The sequence below is a fragment of the Etheostoma cragini genome, chromosome 23 (assembly GCF_013103735.1).
Source record: "Etheostoma cragini isolate CJK2018 chromosome 23, CSU_Ecrag_1.0, whole genome shotgun sequence".
Taxonomy (NCBI): Eukaryota; Metazoa; Chordata; class Actinopteri; order Perciformes; family Percidae; genus Etheostoma; species Etheostoma cragini.
The window spans coordinates 5,843,324-5,859,899 of record NC_048429.1 but is presented as its reverse complement, the minus strand read 5'-3'; the positions used below and the strand labels follow the sequence as shown (position 1 = coordinate 5,859,899).

The 16,576-nt window shown below is 40.0% G+C and overlaps 1 protein-coding gene across 4 annotated transcripts in view; it reads right to left on the bottom strand.

Annotated features, from left to right (window-relative positions):
- The window catches only part of uhrf1bp1l (UHRF1 binding protein 1-like), a 33,476-nt gene that overhangs the window by 15,811 nt on the left and 1,089 nt on the right, over nt 1-16,576 (bottom strand). For all 4 annotated transcript variants that reach the window (XM_034863610.1, XM_034863611.1, XM_034863612.1 and 1 more), the window contains exons 2-7: nt 6,463-6,625; nt 4,733-4,771; nt 2,883-2,974; nt 1,579-1,768; nt 1,343-1,483; nt 552-719 (exon numbers count right to left, since the gene is read on the bottom strand). In XM_034863610.1, the coding sequence (XP_034719501.1) occupies nt 552-719; nt 1,343-1,483; nt 1,579-1,768; nt 2,883-2,974; nt 4,733-4,771; nt 6,463-6,625 (793 nt within the window). The remainder of the gene's footprint in view (nt 1-551; nt 720-1,342; nt 1,484-1,578; nt 1,769-2,882; nt 2,975-4,732; nt 4,772-6,462; nt 6,626-16,576) is intronic.

Here is a 16,576-nt window from a genome sequence, read left to right as displayed (position 1 = left end):
GTCTTGTAATATTGTTAATGGTGGTGGGTTAATGTTGAGTACTTTATTTTCATGGCTTTCATAGTTTATTCAACAGCGGAATCATGTAATACTCAATTCTACCAGCAGGTTGTGTATCAGACCAAACGACAGAAAACCCATTGTTCACTACAGAAAACAAATTGTTAATGTTTTGTGGGACTGGATACGCGTGAAGTTGTGTGGGTGATCAATGTACGTAGATTTTTTTAAGTGCACGTGTTTAGGAAGCACATTCAAAAGAAATAGGTAAGAATGAAAGACACTAACAGCAATAGAGCTAGACAAAGATGGTGTAGGCAGATGCCGGATAGATAGAGGGACAGACAAGATATCCATGGACACAAGGACAAACCATCAGACAACGACTTGGCTGATCCACAGAGGGTGAAGTTAGAGCAGTGACAGGGAGAGGGAGGGGAAATGTTAAGGGGAAACTGAAAGAGGGAGAGAAAGCAACATGTGAAGTTTGTCCGGGACAAAGTCTCTGTGTTTCTGGATATCTGTGTGAGTCAGTCATGTGTTGTGTGTACCTGGTCTTCTGTGGCCATGCTCTTCCTCTGCTGTGCGGACTTCTCCATGGCCTCGCTGAGAGACTTGGCATACTGCACCATGGCTTTGAGCTGGGAGTCTGTCAGCACCCAGAGCAGGTCGTCTAGGATCAGAATCAGCTTGGAGGCCACCACGTTACAGTCCTTAATCTGTATCAGGTAGAGCCGTTGGTATAAACATGCATTATGCAGGTGAAGGTAGCCTGAGAAGCTCCCATTAATGTAACATCACACTAGGTATTTCTCTTTATAAAATCCGTCAGGGAACCTCTGACCGTGGATAAGCGGTTAATGATGAATGGATGCATGGATGGATGGATGGATGGATACAAACTGAAACTGTACTGAACTGCTTTTCTCTGACTATGAATAGCTCCAACACGTCACATGTTCTTTATCATGTAAATCCCAAAACAGAATATCAGACAAGCAAATTAGGGAGAGATTACGTTTGAGCCCTGTGAAAAAAATGCCAGAGGAAACAAATAATTACTTTCTAAGAGCTCAAACAAAAAGTCTTTGTGTGCTTTAATGCTGCATTGTATTTATCTCCACATGAGATATTAGTAGAGTTTTTTTGTTTATTTTTTATTTAAACACACACTGGCCAGTTGATGAATCACTGCTGTTGGCCCCTGCAGCCTGTCAGGTCACACAGAGGGATCCAAGTGGAAAAGAAGTTGGTTAGAGCGGTGTGGGTAACAAGCCTGGTCCTTAAAATGTCATAGTGTATGAATCTTAAAAGGATGCATGTGTCTGAGTTTGTGGCTGACCCGTCTCTTGAGAGTGACTCTGATCTTGGACTGGTTGGTGATGAGGCGAATTGGGGCACTCAACATCTCATGCTCAGCGCTCTGGATAGCGTCGGCCTCAATTCGAATCATCTGCCAGCTGATCTCCTTGAACGTCAGGATCTGGACCACACAGGCATGGTAGTATGTTTAAAAAAAACGACGCTGGTTGACACAACACCCTCGATATTTTCGAAACTACTAAAATAAACACACACCTCTCCCCTCTGAGGGTCCTGGATGCGGGTGAATCGCAGGTCACTGATGGTCCAGCTGGTGTTGACGCTGTAGACCTGCAGCTGGGAGAGCTCAAAAGAGGCGTTAAAGGCCTTGGCACTGATCCTGATGACGATGGAGTTGATGGACAGTGACATCCCCTCTACCACCTTCTCAGCAAAGCCATATTCACTACAAGGGAGACAGACAGGTAGAGAGAAAGTAAGGTAAACAAGGTAATAAGTAGTGCCTAGCAACAGGGTGAAATACATTTCTAGTGCTGTACATTAAAGGCGTTAACAAAAAGCCATTTTAATGGCGTACATTTTTTTTTTTGCAAGATTAACGTTATTTTTGGCCTAGCAAACGTTGTAGTTTTTTCACGTGCTGTTGCAACAACTAGTTACATTAGAAAAACTACACACACCGGCTGCTAGACCGGAAACAAAACAGGCCAAGCCACTTTTCCATGTTGATAAGAGAATTAAAATGAGAAAAAAACTAATGGGTCAAAGAGAAATCAAGGGACATTTAGAATAGATAAAAATATGCGATTAAGTTAACTATGACATTAATGCAATTAAATGTGTTAATCGTTTGACAGGACAAATTATTATTACAAGTCCAAATACTAAATATGACACTGAAACTACAAGAATACTGATTTTTAAATTCAGTGGTTTAAAACTTTCTGTCATGTTCCTTTTCTGGAAGATAAAAAAAAAACTTTAAATTTTTTTCACACCGATGTTAGGATGAACTTTATTGATCACATGCGGTGAAATACAAGCATCACAGCAGCAAAGTAGTTAAAGGGACACTTTGCCAGAGGATTCATCTTTGTTGGGGCCAGGCATTTTGATGAAGGGTGTCTGCAGCCAAGGTCTGCCGAGATCCGCCGGCATCAGGCGGATCTCGGCATTTCATTAAATTAAATGTCACTGATTATTAATGTGTTCATAGGTTAGATTTTCAACTATATCAATTCAAACCAGCAGATCCAAACTATTTCAGTCCAGGCAAGGAAATAATAATAATAATGATAAATTATTTATATAGCACCTTTCATAACATAAAATGCCTGCCCATGGGCAGCCCTCTCACTGACATCTCTCTACTTGTGAATGTATAGGTCCTGGGCATATGTGTGTGTATTTTGGGCCATTGTGTAATGTGTGTTACTAAAAACAGAGTGAAAAAATGTAATTTCTTCTTGCGGAATTAACGAAGTATGTCTTCTTCTTTGGAGACTCATCACCTAAATGCAGATAATGGAGTTACAAAAAAAAAAAACTGCGATGCTCACCTTTGTCCTGATGCTGTTGCTATGGGAGACGGGCCATTGGGCGGACGGGGCTCATCACAGGTACTCATCTCCATCACCACTTTATCCAGGGTCTGCAAGCAAGTCAAGGCCTTAACTTTACGACCAACAACCAATGTCTTCATTAAATGATGTTCTTAGCTTTTGATTCTGTAGTAGACAGTCATTCACAGGGACAGGCTGCGGCGGCCATTTCCATCAACCTATTACTATGGTTTTTGTCTTATTGTTGGTTTTCTAATTCAGCACCTCATTCTTGTGTTTTCCTTATTGTAAGATATGAGTCAGTTAGCCAATCACAATGTTATACTGGAAAAGAGCATTTTTGCAAGCGTGACATTTACAGTGTAGTTGAATTGATATAATAGATTGCTGCAGCTTGGTTAGCCCTTTGCCACTAGAGACGTGGAAGGCGCCTACATATCACTTACACATAAATAGCAGCCTGTCCAGCAGGATAAAACACATTGAAATGCCATTAATTATGCAGTCGCTATTCTCAAATTAATTAAAACTCTTGACACAACGTGTTTATAAGTACCACCTTGAGGCAGTAGCCTCTTCCTTTTCACGCCGTTCTAGAATATTCCTTGGTATTGGTGGTGGTGTGATAACATTGTGTTCTACAGTATAATGACTAAAAGCAAAATAGAGAAGTGCTATTGTGCTGCCTTTTAATATAATGCCCTTGTATTATGTGGCAGTGATAATCATGCTGAACGTTATATATATTATGTATAAAGGCTATAGTTGTGTGTTACCCTAATTCCCCAGTAAAGATGCTTTGCTACAAGCAGGAACTGCGAGAGCTACTTGGATATGGTGTCTTTGTGACAGTATCCACGTGAGAAGGTTGGCTAGATATATAAATAGATATATAGATAGATAGATAGTGAGGACCACATGCAATATCCAGATTTTGTGTAGACGAGTGTTCGAAAATGGAGCGTATGTTTTTCCTGTTGTTGGTTTCTAGCTGCCTGTGCAATGGGACTTACAGCCACCTGGGGATTGGGACCAGCATGGCAGTCTGCCAACCTGACACCTGCGCCCTGCTAAGCGAGGTGGCAGCCATGAGGTAGAAGCTCGCAGCCGTGACCTGGAAATACGGCTTGCTTGATTACAGAAAAAATGGCCACCGTCAAAGTCGACTCGGTGTGCAACAAAAGCCCGGTAGAGTAGCTTCGGAAGATAAACAAGGCTCAGGACGAGCAGTTGAAGCAACTCGCAGACATCACATCTGTGAGCATGTCAAAGATGGCGTTCACCGCTGCTTTAGGGAGCTCAATTGGTCCGTTTCAACCATGCACACCACCAACGCATCAAAGAATCCTCTCCAACATCGGCAGCGGCTACAACCCCGCCACTGGCATCTTCACCGCCATGGTCTGGGGGTACTACTTCAGCTACACCATGTAGAACAACAACAACTCCAGACAGCCCAACTCTGTGGTGTCCCGGATGATGAACAGCCAAAGGATGGTGTCAACCTGGGACAATGTGGGCAACGATAGCCACAACAGTGCGACCAATGCGGCCGTGGTGCAGCTGGAGACTGGAGACAGCTTGTCTTTGAATCTCTACGCAAACAGAGCGCTTTACGCCAACAGGTATTATTACACGTTCCTGCTCTTCACCTTGTGATGAACAACAAGTAAATTACGCAGGAGTACATGTGGTTCTATTATAAATCACAAATGCGTTGTTTTTTTTGTAAATTTGTGTTACTTATTTGTAAGATTCAATGACTTTAATTAGATCAAATGTAGGCAAAAAAAAATCTCAATGACAAGTTTGGATTATGTGAGCAGCACGTTTAGTAGTGGACTTACCAAAGAGATTGGGTGAGTCTTCAACTTTGTCCATGGTATCTGTGAAGGAAAACGTAACAGTGGCTTAGCTGTTCAGCCTCCCAGCATTATGATCCCTACATATCAAAAGAAATGCAACAGAACTGCACAGAATTGAATCAAGTAAAAACAGCAGGCCAGTTTGCTCAGAGATGAAGGAAGAAAAGAAATCAATGAGTCTGGACTGACTGGCAGCTCGTTCAATTTTGCTGCATTAATCCTCCACATTCAGCCTCTCTATTCAAGTCTGTGTCAAATTACATATAAAAAGAGATTAAATGCTTATGTTCATTTGCAGTTCTTTCCACGGAGTGACTCGTTCTTTGAGAAGTCATAAATCAAGAATCAAGGATTTGTGTCTCTAATTGAATTAGAGACACATTTTGTTCGCCTTGCCTCTGACATACAATTGCTAGGAGGTGCCAGCTCAGGGTGTTGGCTCTGGCCTGTCACTTTGAATCATCATAGCAGAAACATTTATAGCAGTTTCCATGAGTGTTATGAGTAATCAATAAAGCAACTTTTATTTTATCTTATTTGGGTGCGATAGTCTTGCTCCTGTGTGACAGGAAGACACAAATAAGAGAAGGGGATCTAACGTGTGAGGAAGTGAGATATACATCTGTTCTCTTTTCTTTAACCAGTTTTACAATAAACACTGCAATGCACATTAAACTGGAGCCAGGCGTTAACACAGGTTTCAATTCAACAGTTCCATGGTTCAGTTCAATGGTTCTGATGCTCCGCCCTTACTATAAGTGATGGGGGTATTATAGATACAAGCAACACACTGTGAATGACACAGCAATTGTGTTGAATAAATACAAGAGACTACTTATTTCAAGACAGCAGACCAACTTAGAGGAAGGACAGCAAAAGGAGGAGGAGTAACCAACAAAATGGGGATACAAACAAGATGGCAGAGGTGTGAGAAAAGGTTGAGAAATGAACAAATGAAGAAATGAGAGAGAAAAATGAGGTGGAGGAATAAAAGAAGAGGTGGAAAGTGGACCTTGGTCTGAATAAAAGTCCAGTCATGATGGAAATTACTGCTCTATTCAGGTTTCCAGGGTGTGTCAGAGTCTGCTCTTATACATGGCAATTAAATGATGACCAAGACCACATCGGGGGAATCAGACAGCTCCAGCAAAGTGCAAAGGAACAGATCTCATCTCTATAATATGGTTTTAACAAAAGACGCAAATTTTTGGAAATATGCTTATTCGCTTTTTTGGCAGTTACTAAATGGATTTAACTTTTATATCTGTTAAATATTAAGCTATAGTCAGCAGCCGGTTAGCTAAGCTTATTATAATAAAGACTGAAAACTGGGGGAAACACTAATTAACACATAATTTCTAATTTGTTTAATACATACAAAAATAGTAGAGTAACAACAGCAATTCGCTGTTTTGCACTGGAATATTTCTTGGCTCTCCACAGTGGCCAGCAAAGGACGTTACTGTGTCTGGACAGGAAATGGAGATATAACATATAAACTAGTGAGCTTTAGAGGTGCTCGCAAATAGATTTTGTTACCTTCGGACAGAGCCAGGCTCTGTCCTCCTGTTTACAGTCTTTATGCTAGGCTAAGATAGCCATCTACAGACTGTAGCTTCACATTCAATGTACATCTATTAGAGTGGTATTAATTCTCTCAGACAACTATCTGAGAGAGTTTAACAAAGTGAACACATGACACTGTCCCTCACCCTGATGGCGGCCTTGTTGCATTCCACACGGTTGATGGCCAGCCAGGTGGGCAGGTCCAGCAAGCTCTGGAGAACCTCCTCATCCAGCTCCAGGTTGGTCAGCTGGCCCTCACCCTTCAGGGTGCTCAGGTTGATCTTGTCTGGGGACAAGTTCTTAGCAAACCTACGACACAGATGAGAAGAAGTGCAGCTTTAACCATGGGGATATTTATAGAAATAGATTCTTGGCAAAGCCGGACAAACAAACAAACAAACCCCAACTGTTACGCTTGGTATAGTGGATGGGAATGAATAAATAAAATAAAGACAGACACACTTTTATAATGAATATCAGGCAATAACCACTGAGAGTGAATTATATTTAGGAAAAAAAGACATATCTTTTTAATTGCACACTCAAAAATGAGCCTATGATTTAAGGTTACAGATTGCTGTTGCTTCAACATACTACAAGACAATTAACCCAGCTACAAGTTTGAAAATAAATCCTCCATAAACTGAAACCCGCTTTCAGAAAAATATGGTTTCTCTTCATTTAAGCTTTGTTGTTAACTGTACTTATTTGTTTGTTTCCATAGTAACAATTTAATCTGATAATGACAGGGGAAGGGAGGATCAAGGTAAAGACTGTTTAAGCTATAATAGAGGATTTAAAGACAGAAAAAGGAGCAGACAAGATTGCACAGTGAAGGTGAGGTAAAGGCCTGGGTCTGACAGTATGTTATATGTCTCAGGTGCTCAGGGTAAATAGACGTTTGTGAGAGCCATGCAAGACGGTGTCCACAGCAAGAACGAGGTGTAGTCAAGCCTCACTCTGCATCAGATGATAAGGTGCCGAAACTCACCTTAAATTAGCATTGATAGGGGAGCACGATTTAAAAATGATTCTCAATTAAAAAACAACAACAACAAAAAACGATTCAGGAGTATGTACATGTAGTTATTTTCCCCATGTGGTAGTATAAACACCATTACAAAAAGAAAAGAAAATAATAATATGAATCGATTTTTGGAATATTATGAATCGATTTTGAATAGTTTTTTTTAGATTATGTAAATAGACTTGAGCACACAAACTCAGGGTCAATGACCAAAGTGTTTGATATCGGGTTAATAGTTAGAAGAGAAGGCAGATACTAAATGGAATATTGACCTGTGCATCTCGGCAAACCAGTCTAATGGAATCTCTTTAATCTATTAATTTCACATTCTCTAGCTGTCAAGAGCAACACACCCTTCATTCTGTAATATGTGTCTAATACTGTATGTCCTCCTGGTATTAATCTATAACACATTGGAACTCCAAGAAAACAGTCATTGTGGTTTGTGGTTATGCAACGCTGCAGCAAAACAGGTAGGCAAAGCACTAGAGTAGTACTAGATCTGAGCTAGTTGCTAGTAGTGTTAAAGTGGGAATTTCACTATTTTTCAACTTGGGCTCTATCTTCCCATGCATTTGTATGTAAGTGACAAATGTAAAAACCAATTTGGTCCAGTAATGAGTGATGAATGATATTAGCTGAATTTACTTTGATGACATGGTGTCAGCAAGTTCCAAACTAAAGCATGGCAGAATAACGGCAAATCATCCATCTTTCCATAATTAGGTCACACTCAGAAATCTGAGCCCAGCAGTGTCAAAAACAGCTTGTTTCCTGGCGTACATTTGCAGTCGCTAGTGCCTCATACGGTTACTTTGCAGCCCATTTTGCAGCTGCCGGTAACATCATTCTCCACTTTAACAATCACTTTTTAATAAATACAGAGTACAGGAAGCCTTATTCTCTCTACTTGGCTAATGAGACCTACATAACCAACACACATAACTGACAGAGTGCCCGGGTGATCATGGCCAAGACAATAGACTAAAAGCTTTAGTATTTTAATACCCTGTGGGGAATGTGTGCAACTCTGCTCAAATCCCAACAGTGCAGAGTCTCATTTGAAATTCTTCTGGTAATTCAATACCTGATTATCAGCACTGATAACATTACAATGCTTACATTTGTGTCCCTACTTCTTTATTAGATACATAAAAAAACATCCATTATTTACATGAAATATCAGATCAAAGAATAAGTAAACAAGACTAAGAATCTGACAAAGCATTCAACGCCATCTTTCTTCACCTGATAGTTTGATGTTTTGCATATATTATTGGAACCAAAAGATGTTAAGAAACACCTAAAAACATAATATAATGTAGAATATTGAAACAACAACTCTCACACCATAGGAAGTATAACAGTAAGACTTTGATAGGATATCGAATAGGTTAGCACTGTTCCATCTATTTGTACCTGGATCCCAATTCCGATACTTAAACTCAGAAAACGTGCTGATATGGAGTATCACTGAGTATGTTTAGATGCAAACCAATATTGCACTAGTAATCCGAATATGACAATATGCAGAATTTGGGATGCTTTGTTCACACGGTCCAACAGGTCTGCCACAGTTGGTAAACTTTGCTACATGTAAATGGGAATATTAGTGAAATGTTCACTTTCAGTAACCATGTTAACACCTTAGTTGGAATATTGCCTTTTACCAAATAAGGGCAACAACTGGAATATTATGTGCATGTAAACATAGTCATTGCTTTGATTTCCTCAGATTTAAAAACTGTGTAACCCATTGTGTTATTTATTGGTACACATTTTATATAAGGTAACATAAATAAACTTAAAACTAAGTTGGCAGTCCACATGATTCATGTTTGTAACGGACAACAAAAACTGCATTTTAAAATGACACTAAAACTGTAATTTATGTGGACATTTTTGTAGATTGATTATGTCACAACTTGATCAGCTAGAAAATGTAATAATGGCACCAATACAGCTGAGATCTCCCCCCCCCCCCCCCCCCCCCCTCCTTTCAACATTGAATAAAGTCACAGGTGCAGCAAGAAAAACATTAACATTGCCAGCCTTCAAAAAGGTTGATGTATGATTACGGAGTCACTCAGTAACAGGACACTTTTAGAGAGACAAAGGGGTTTTTGTTCTGACGGTCTGAGTCTTTACTGATGGAAGACACCCAAAGGTGCACAGAGATTCCTAGTATCTGCAGTGCGAGAGAAACAATCTGACCCATGAGCATTGCTTTATGAATTAGCTGCCCACGTTTTAAAAGAGTAGTCTGTTAAATTCCTGCTTCTTTCCACTCAACACCTTGTCCTTGCAGTTTTAAGCGTATTCCCCAATTCAACATGTAACCTGTAAATTATTTAGCTAGAGCAGCAGACTCAGTGCAGTGGAACAAGACAAAAAATTACCATCATAAACAAACACAACTAATGTTGGGAATACACGCACTAACAGACAGAAACACTGTCTCTGAGAGGTGGGTGTTGTTGCTTCAGTGTCTTAGCCTTGCGAGCAGTGAAATATTCATTCCTGTTGCTGATCAAGTATCAACCAGCGAGTCAGCCAGCTTCATTCGCTCCTTATCTGGCTTCACCAGGGCCCCCTGACGCTTCCTCACCCCTTCTTCCAAAGGGGCATAGATAAACAAACACCGCAATAATATGCTGCTGATCTGCTGTCTAATATCAAGGCTAATAACGCTAAAAACGCTCAATCACAGACCGGTCCCTCTCGTTACTGAGAACAGTACGCATGAGGCAGAGGGTATTAAGTTCACACATTCATCTTCCCCTTTCATCTCCTCCTATTTTGCCATCAGCCATTACTCCAGTCAGCAGGGACGAGCTCACCACAACAAATCCAGGCCCATAAAAAGATTAGGACCAGCTACTGGCTGGAGAGGGGTCTGTCTGCCTGTCGGATGTAAAATTAACCCCTCAACAGCAAAACTCCATGCATCCATTCACATTCCTCTCTGTAAAAGTGAGTTTGAACCTTTTACTCATGTACTGTCTTCTTTGTTAAGAGTAATATTTTAAAAGGGAAATGGATTACCATATATATGAACCATGATGAAACAAAGAGCATCGTTATGTTGCACCACATGTGTAAATCGTCTTAAAGACGTCCGCAATAGAAGGCTGATCTTGCAATGGTTTCCCGTGACCAAAATTACACAGAGAGCAGACTGTAGTCCCTCACTCCTTAAAAGCTGATGTCTGTGGATCCTCTGAATGGAAAAATACACTTTTTCCTCCTCTGATGGTGCATTTGCGGCACTGGCTGATGACATCAGTGCCAGCAAGAGAGGAGCCTAAGGGAAGATGGCCAGAGTGACTCAGGCAGACAACCAGCTTGTTTTAGCAACCATGACTGTGGCAACATAAAGAGAGAAATGATTAAAGAAAAGGAGGCTGATAGAAAAAGACAAAGAAACTACGGAAAGAAAGAAAAAGAAAAAAAAATAGAAGAGACATTAAAAAGAGAAAGAAATTGAAGAGACATTCTCTGGGATTTAGAAGTGTGGTTTACCAGGAAAAAAAAGGGTCTGGGATGTTACCACATTCTTCCCTGCCAGTTGAAGCAGCAGGCTTGGCTCGGAAATGGAGAATGTGACATTTAAATTGGCCTCGAAATCCTGCCCTAGCCCATTCAGTGCCAACAGTACAGTGCAACGAATATCAAGGCACTTTATTCAGTTAGAGACCAGTTGACAGAACCAACAGACAGCTACTGGAGCTTATAAGACCCATGTGGTACACTGGGAATATACACCAATATTAGTTTTTAAAGAAAAGGTATGAGAACCTCAGCTCTTTTGTTGTTTAACATGGTGATCAATCAACTTCACTTTAAAACAAGCTTCTAGTAATGTAATTTGTAATGGCTTGTCAGAGATAAAAAAGGATCTTTATCCCTTTATTGCACTGTTATGCCAGCAGCTCTGCAGTGCTCGTAGGCTGGCTTCCTACAGTGTGGCTGTTGGGAAATCAAATGTAAAAGTTAAAAACAACCCAACCTAAAAATAACAGCACCCATGTTAAATAACATCATCTTGAGGAATCTTCTGTTGACGTCCAAGTAGAGCTGGGCAATATATCGATATTATATTGATATCGTGGTAGGAGACTAGATATCGCCTTAGATTTTGGATATCGTAATATAATATGACACAAGTGTTGTCTTTTCCTTGTTTTAACCCTTGTGTTGTCTTCCCTTTAAAATTGAAAATCAACACTTTTTATCAATGTTTTTAACTTGTCTTAGGTTTTTGTCCCTTTTATCATTACTTTCGATGCTTTTTTCCCTTAATGTTCGTCACTTTTTGTGACGTTTTCAACACTACGCAACACTGACTTATTAACTTTAATTTTACAGTTATTTTTGGGAATTTATGGTCAATAAACCTCCTTTATAGGCAATCATACTTAATCTTTGCAGAAATTAGGAATTATTTAGACTAACATTAAAGGAATGTATGTTAATGGATAATCACATCATCATCTCAATACTATTAGAAAACCACTTCAATATTTGTTCAAGTGCTGTAAAATTGAATAAGACACCCCAAAATGAATGAAAGTAGAGATGTGTACTTTCCAAAGAGCATTGTGTGGAATCAATAATGTTATTTTGGGGAATTAAAAAGAACATTGATATAGGAAAACGGGTCAATTTGACCCGAGGACAACAAGAGGGTTAAAGGCTGCATTACAGTTAAGTGATGTCACTTTCTGAACCTACCAGACTGTTCCAGCTGTTCTATTATTTGACTTTTCCCACTTAGCCATTATATCCACATTACTGTTGATTATTTATCAAAAATCTCATAGTGCAAATATTTTGTAAATGGACCAACCGTCAACACTACAATAGCGTCATTGATATTTAGGTATTTGGTCAAAACTATTGTGATATTCAAGTTTCTCCATATGGCCCAGCCCAACGTCCAAGTTGGATTGAAGGTTAAATAACGTGAACCATTTACAGTTTTGTTGGAGCCGACGGTTTACTTATTTACTGTTTTTTTAAAAGAGCATATTACAAAGTCCAGGTGTCTTTACTGGCAAATCTTTCAGTTATTTTATTGTCAGAGGGCTCACAGATCTAAAAAAAAAAAAAAATGGATGAAGCGATACCAAATGCCAGTGTTGTTGGTTTGGTTTCAGAAGTATTTCAACCAAAATGGTTTTCAGCATTTATACATTTAAATGAGTCCAGCAAGAAGCATACAATGAAAATATACCATGCTTTTCACAATAAAGGCAGTTAAAGTTCATGAAAACCTACTTTACATTAAGTCTAGTTCCACTGGTCTAGACACAGCAATGGCTACCTATAACATGTCTCCAACAACCTAAAGCAATAAAGTGAGACAACAGTCTGCAAATCATTCTCTGCTGCTTGTAAAGATTATTGCTGTGAGAGCAACAAGTGACTGGAGGTGACGTTGATGAGCTTATCAAAGTTTTAATCAACTCATTTCCTCTCTCTACGGGATTTTAGCAGCTGGCACCGTTAAGGGTGACTTTCATCATTCAGCATGTTAAGAAAAAGCACAACCATCTTGATGACTGCACTTTCCTGCTTTATGAATCTGCAACTTTCTGATATTGAAGCTCCTTGCAAAGTGTGTGTTGCGGAAACACATTATGCAGCCGTTACACAATATTCATTAAAAAGACTGTGTCATCTCAAATTTATCATCAAGAGGGATTAAATGAATTACAAGCCTACATATTGGGACAAGTGCAAAGACACACATACACAGCTGTGCACAAACTCCAACAAAACACCCACGCACACACGCCAACAGGGACAGCAATTTAACAACACACAGGCAACTTGTCAAAGTGTAGCAAGTTTATATTGGCAGCAAAGGCCCAGGAGTCCTGGAATATTCACGCTGTGTCTGTGGAGACGGGGCAAACCTCGGCGTAAAGGAGAAAACAATCCAAGACGTCGCTTACACCAAATGTCACACAAACAGAATTACACACACTAAAGTACTTTAACAGCTACACACTGACGAGACACCCACCGCTAGGGAGTCAGTCGTGACTCATGCTATGATAGCCTTCCCACCAGCAGAGAGCAATAACACTGGGAATAGCAAAGTTCATAACTCTTGTGCATCATCACACAGCTACTGCAGGATGGAAGAGACTCATCTTTCAAACCGCAATGGGCACTGAATCTCAGAACAGAAGTGTTGTATGTGCACACTGGCCTTACAATCCCTTAAGCTCAACCCCAGCTGACTCTGTTGAAAACGGCTCCCTAAACTAATCTCTCTACTAATTGAAAATGTAATGGATGAAATTCTTGTGGGATCAGTCAGCGGTCCTAAGATTTCCAATAACCAAATGCACCATCTTTATTACACCACATAAAATGCTAAAAGCACCAATGACAGGATAAAAACTTAGTTTTGGACATTAATGTTACACAGAGAGGAGAAATAAGCGGGGTCATGCTTAAGCCATCTCGCCTATAACGCCCCGACTTAACCCCAGAAACAGACCTTTATACCAGCCTGAATAAAAACCTAATCAGGGTCCAACGTTAATGGGTTTAAAAAAAAAAAAAGTACTTGCCAGAAGTACATTTTTATTGGCCTCGATACAAAAAAATTGTATTAGTGGTTATGAAATAACAATAATAGACTAAGCAAATTGTTAGATTTACTCTTAATTTACAATGTATGAACACATCATGAACTCTGTCACAGATGAGTTAAAATTCATCCTGAAAGTGGAGGCTATAAAAATCTCCCAGGTCATGAACACTTTTCATTAGAAGCTAGTGATCATTTTTATATTCGTAGGGGTAGAGCTGGGTGTTGTCCAACAATTTTCAATAGCCGGTGCGAATACCAATACCGTGACTTTGATACCGGTTCCTTAACAATACTTTGTTCAATACCAATTTCATGAAACAAAAAGAAATTACAACAATACGTCACAAATCTTTTTATTTATTTTTCGGCTCTTAATATGCGAGTCAGTCTTGCGTAACATTTCTGTTTTTCTAGAATCACTGATGCTCATGAGATTACTTCGTAAGTATGGAAATTGTCATTCTGTCTATCGATAGCCTGCATACGCACATTAAACAAATCTCCCTCTACCACTCAAGATTTTTACATTCCCCCGTGACTGAGGTGTGAACTATGCCGTCTACAGGTTACAGGACTGTTGTGCTGGGGTCTTGCGACAGAAATAAGCAGCCATCCTCTGCAATCAGGGTGTTTGGGAATGGATATAAGCGGTTGTCAGTTCAAAGCACAAATACATTTGACGACCCCAAACACCATGCATAAGATGATCTTGCAACATCACTTTGAATGGGTTTTAGAGATGACTAATGTTTCCATTTAGCTAAAGAGAAAATACACTGAATAAATGTGATTAACTGATAAGTCAATCAACTATTTTGAAAATTGATCTATTGATTTAAGTCATTCTTTAAGAGAAATCCAGTTTCTAAAATGTGAGGATTTGCTGCTTTTCTCTTCTTTACATCTTTGTACATTGAATATCTTTGGATTATGAACGGTTTGTCAGACAAAACCAGACAAAAATCATGTCCCGTTGAGCTAAGGGAAAGTACTTTTTTACAAGTAATTGACAAATCAATTTATGATGGATTATTGACAGATTAATCAAAAATAAGCAGAGAGAATATGATCATTATCTGTATTTGTGTGTAATAATAGGATCTCGCCCTGTCTGGCTGTGGGCCAGGGTCCTGTCGATGATCTTAACCGGTCTGTGATGCAGACAAACACACACCTCGACATCTAATCACCCCCAGGGGCTACCTGAGTTCGACCTTCTTCATCGATGCACTCTCATGTTAGGACAACACAGAACAAATGCAAGCCAACATGTCACTTCATAATAACAAACTCATCCTTGCACATGAAAACACACAATGCTTGGTCAACAAGGTCCGCATTGTACAAAATTAGATCCTTTCACAGTTTAACATGTCATGCATGCCTCAGTGCACATGTCTTGGCCAGAGGAGGAACAGCCTTTGCAGCCTTCTGAGTCAATGAGCTGTAACAATGGTGCTGCGGCCTCAGTATAACAGGCTTGTCCTGGTCATAGACAGTATTGGACAGACATGTGTCCTCTACAACCATTACGCATGGAGGCTGAGCAGACATGATGACACCTACAACACAACCTGTTGATGTGTAAGCACACCTACAGTGTGTATGATTCATCCAGCCAGCATAGTCCATATTCCTGGCTGATGCTGACAAGGCAGCAACTGAGCACACAAAATCTTTGACCCATCGTTGAACTAAATCGTCCACGCATGCATTATACTCCACTGTATTGGCAGCCACAGTAGAGTATAAGGTGATGCTGATTTGGCTTTCTGACACAAGCACTTTCACCGTGACATCATTGCACCGAGCGGCGCGGGATTGGCTGACTGTCAACAGGTCAGCGTCCGCTCACACCAGACCAATCAGGCCAGGACAGGGAAGATCACATGACAAGCCCAGACAGATGACATCACTACTCTCCTAGCCGTTTCCTGTCAATGGTGATGCTAATGCTGTTGAGGGCATGCACACTCATGTGCAGAAACACTTATGCATTGCTGCAACACACACAGCACACAAACACAATTTAAGAGTACAAGGACAATGAAGGACATGTCACTGATTGGCTGTGTGTCTGAAGGCAGACAAATGGCATTGTGTAAGGGTATGAAGGACAAATCAATCCTAAACACCATTAACGTATTAAATGGCTAATTAACTACAATTTAATCACCCAAAATACTTTTCTGCACATCATCTTTGTGTTTTCTTTTGCCAAGAACACAAGCCCGTCCACCTCCCTACTGATGAGCTTTTCAAAGAGTCACCTGTGAATTGCAATAGAAATGTGACAACTGTCATTTCTTATACTCCATGTAAGCACTGTCCACCTTTGAGTTTTATATACTACCACTATCAGTATTATTTAATACAGTCTTCTGTATATGAAAGTGCTCCATTATAGGTCAGCAGCAGGTTAGTAGAGGGACGGCAAACAGTGCTCCATGTTTCAAGCTCTGCTGCTGGAACAAAACAAGGATGTAGTCCATTGAAAGTCCCTTGAGGGACAGCGGAAAAGAATAAATAATGCATGTAAAGCTGGTGGAGCTGAATGATGCCCATAACAGCAATACATTAAAAAGGGGCCTTAAAAGGGGTTAATTTATCTCTAGATATGTAC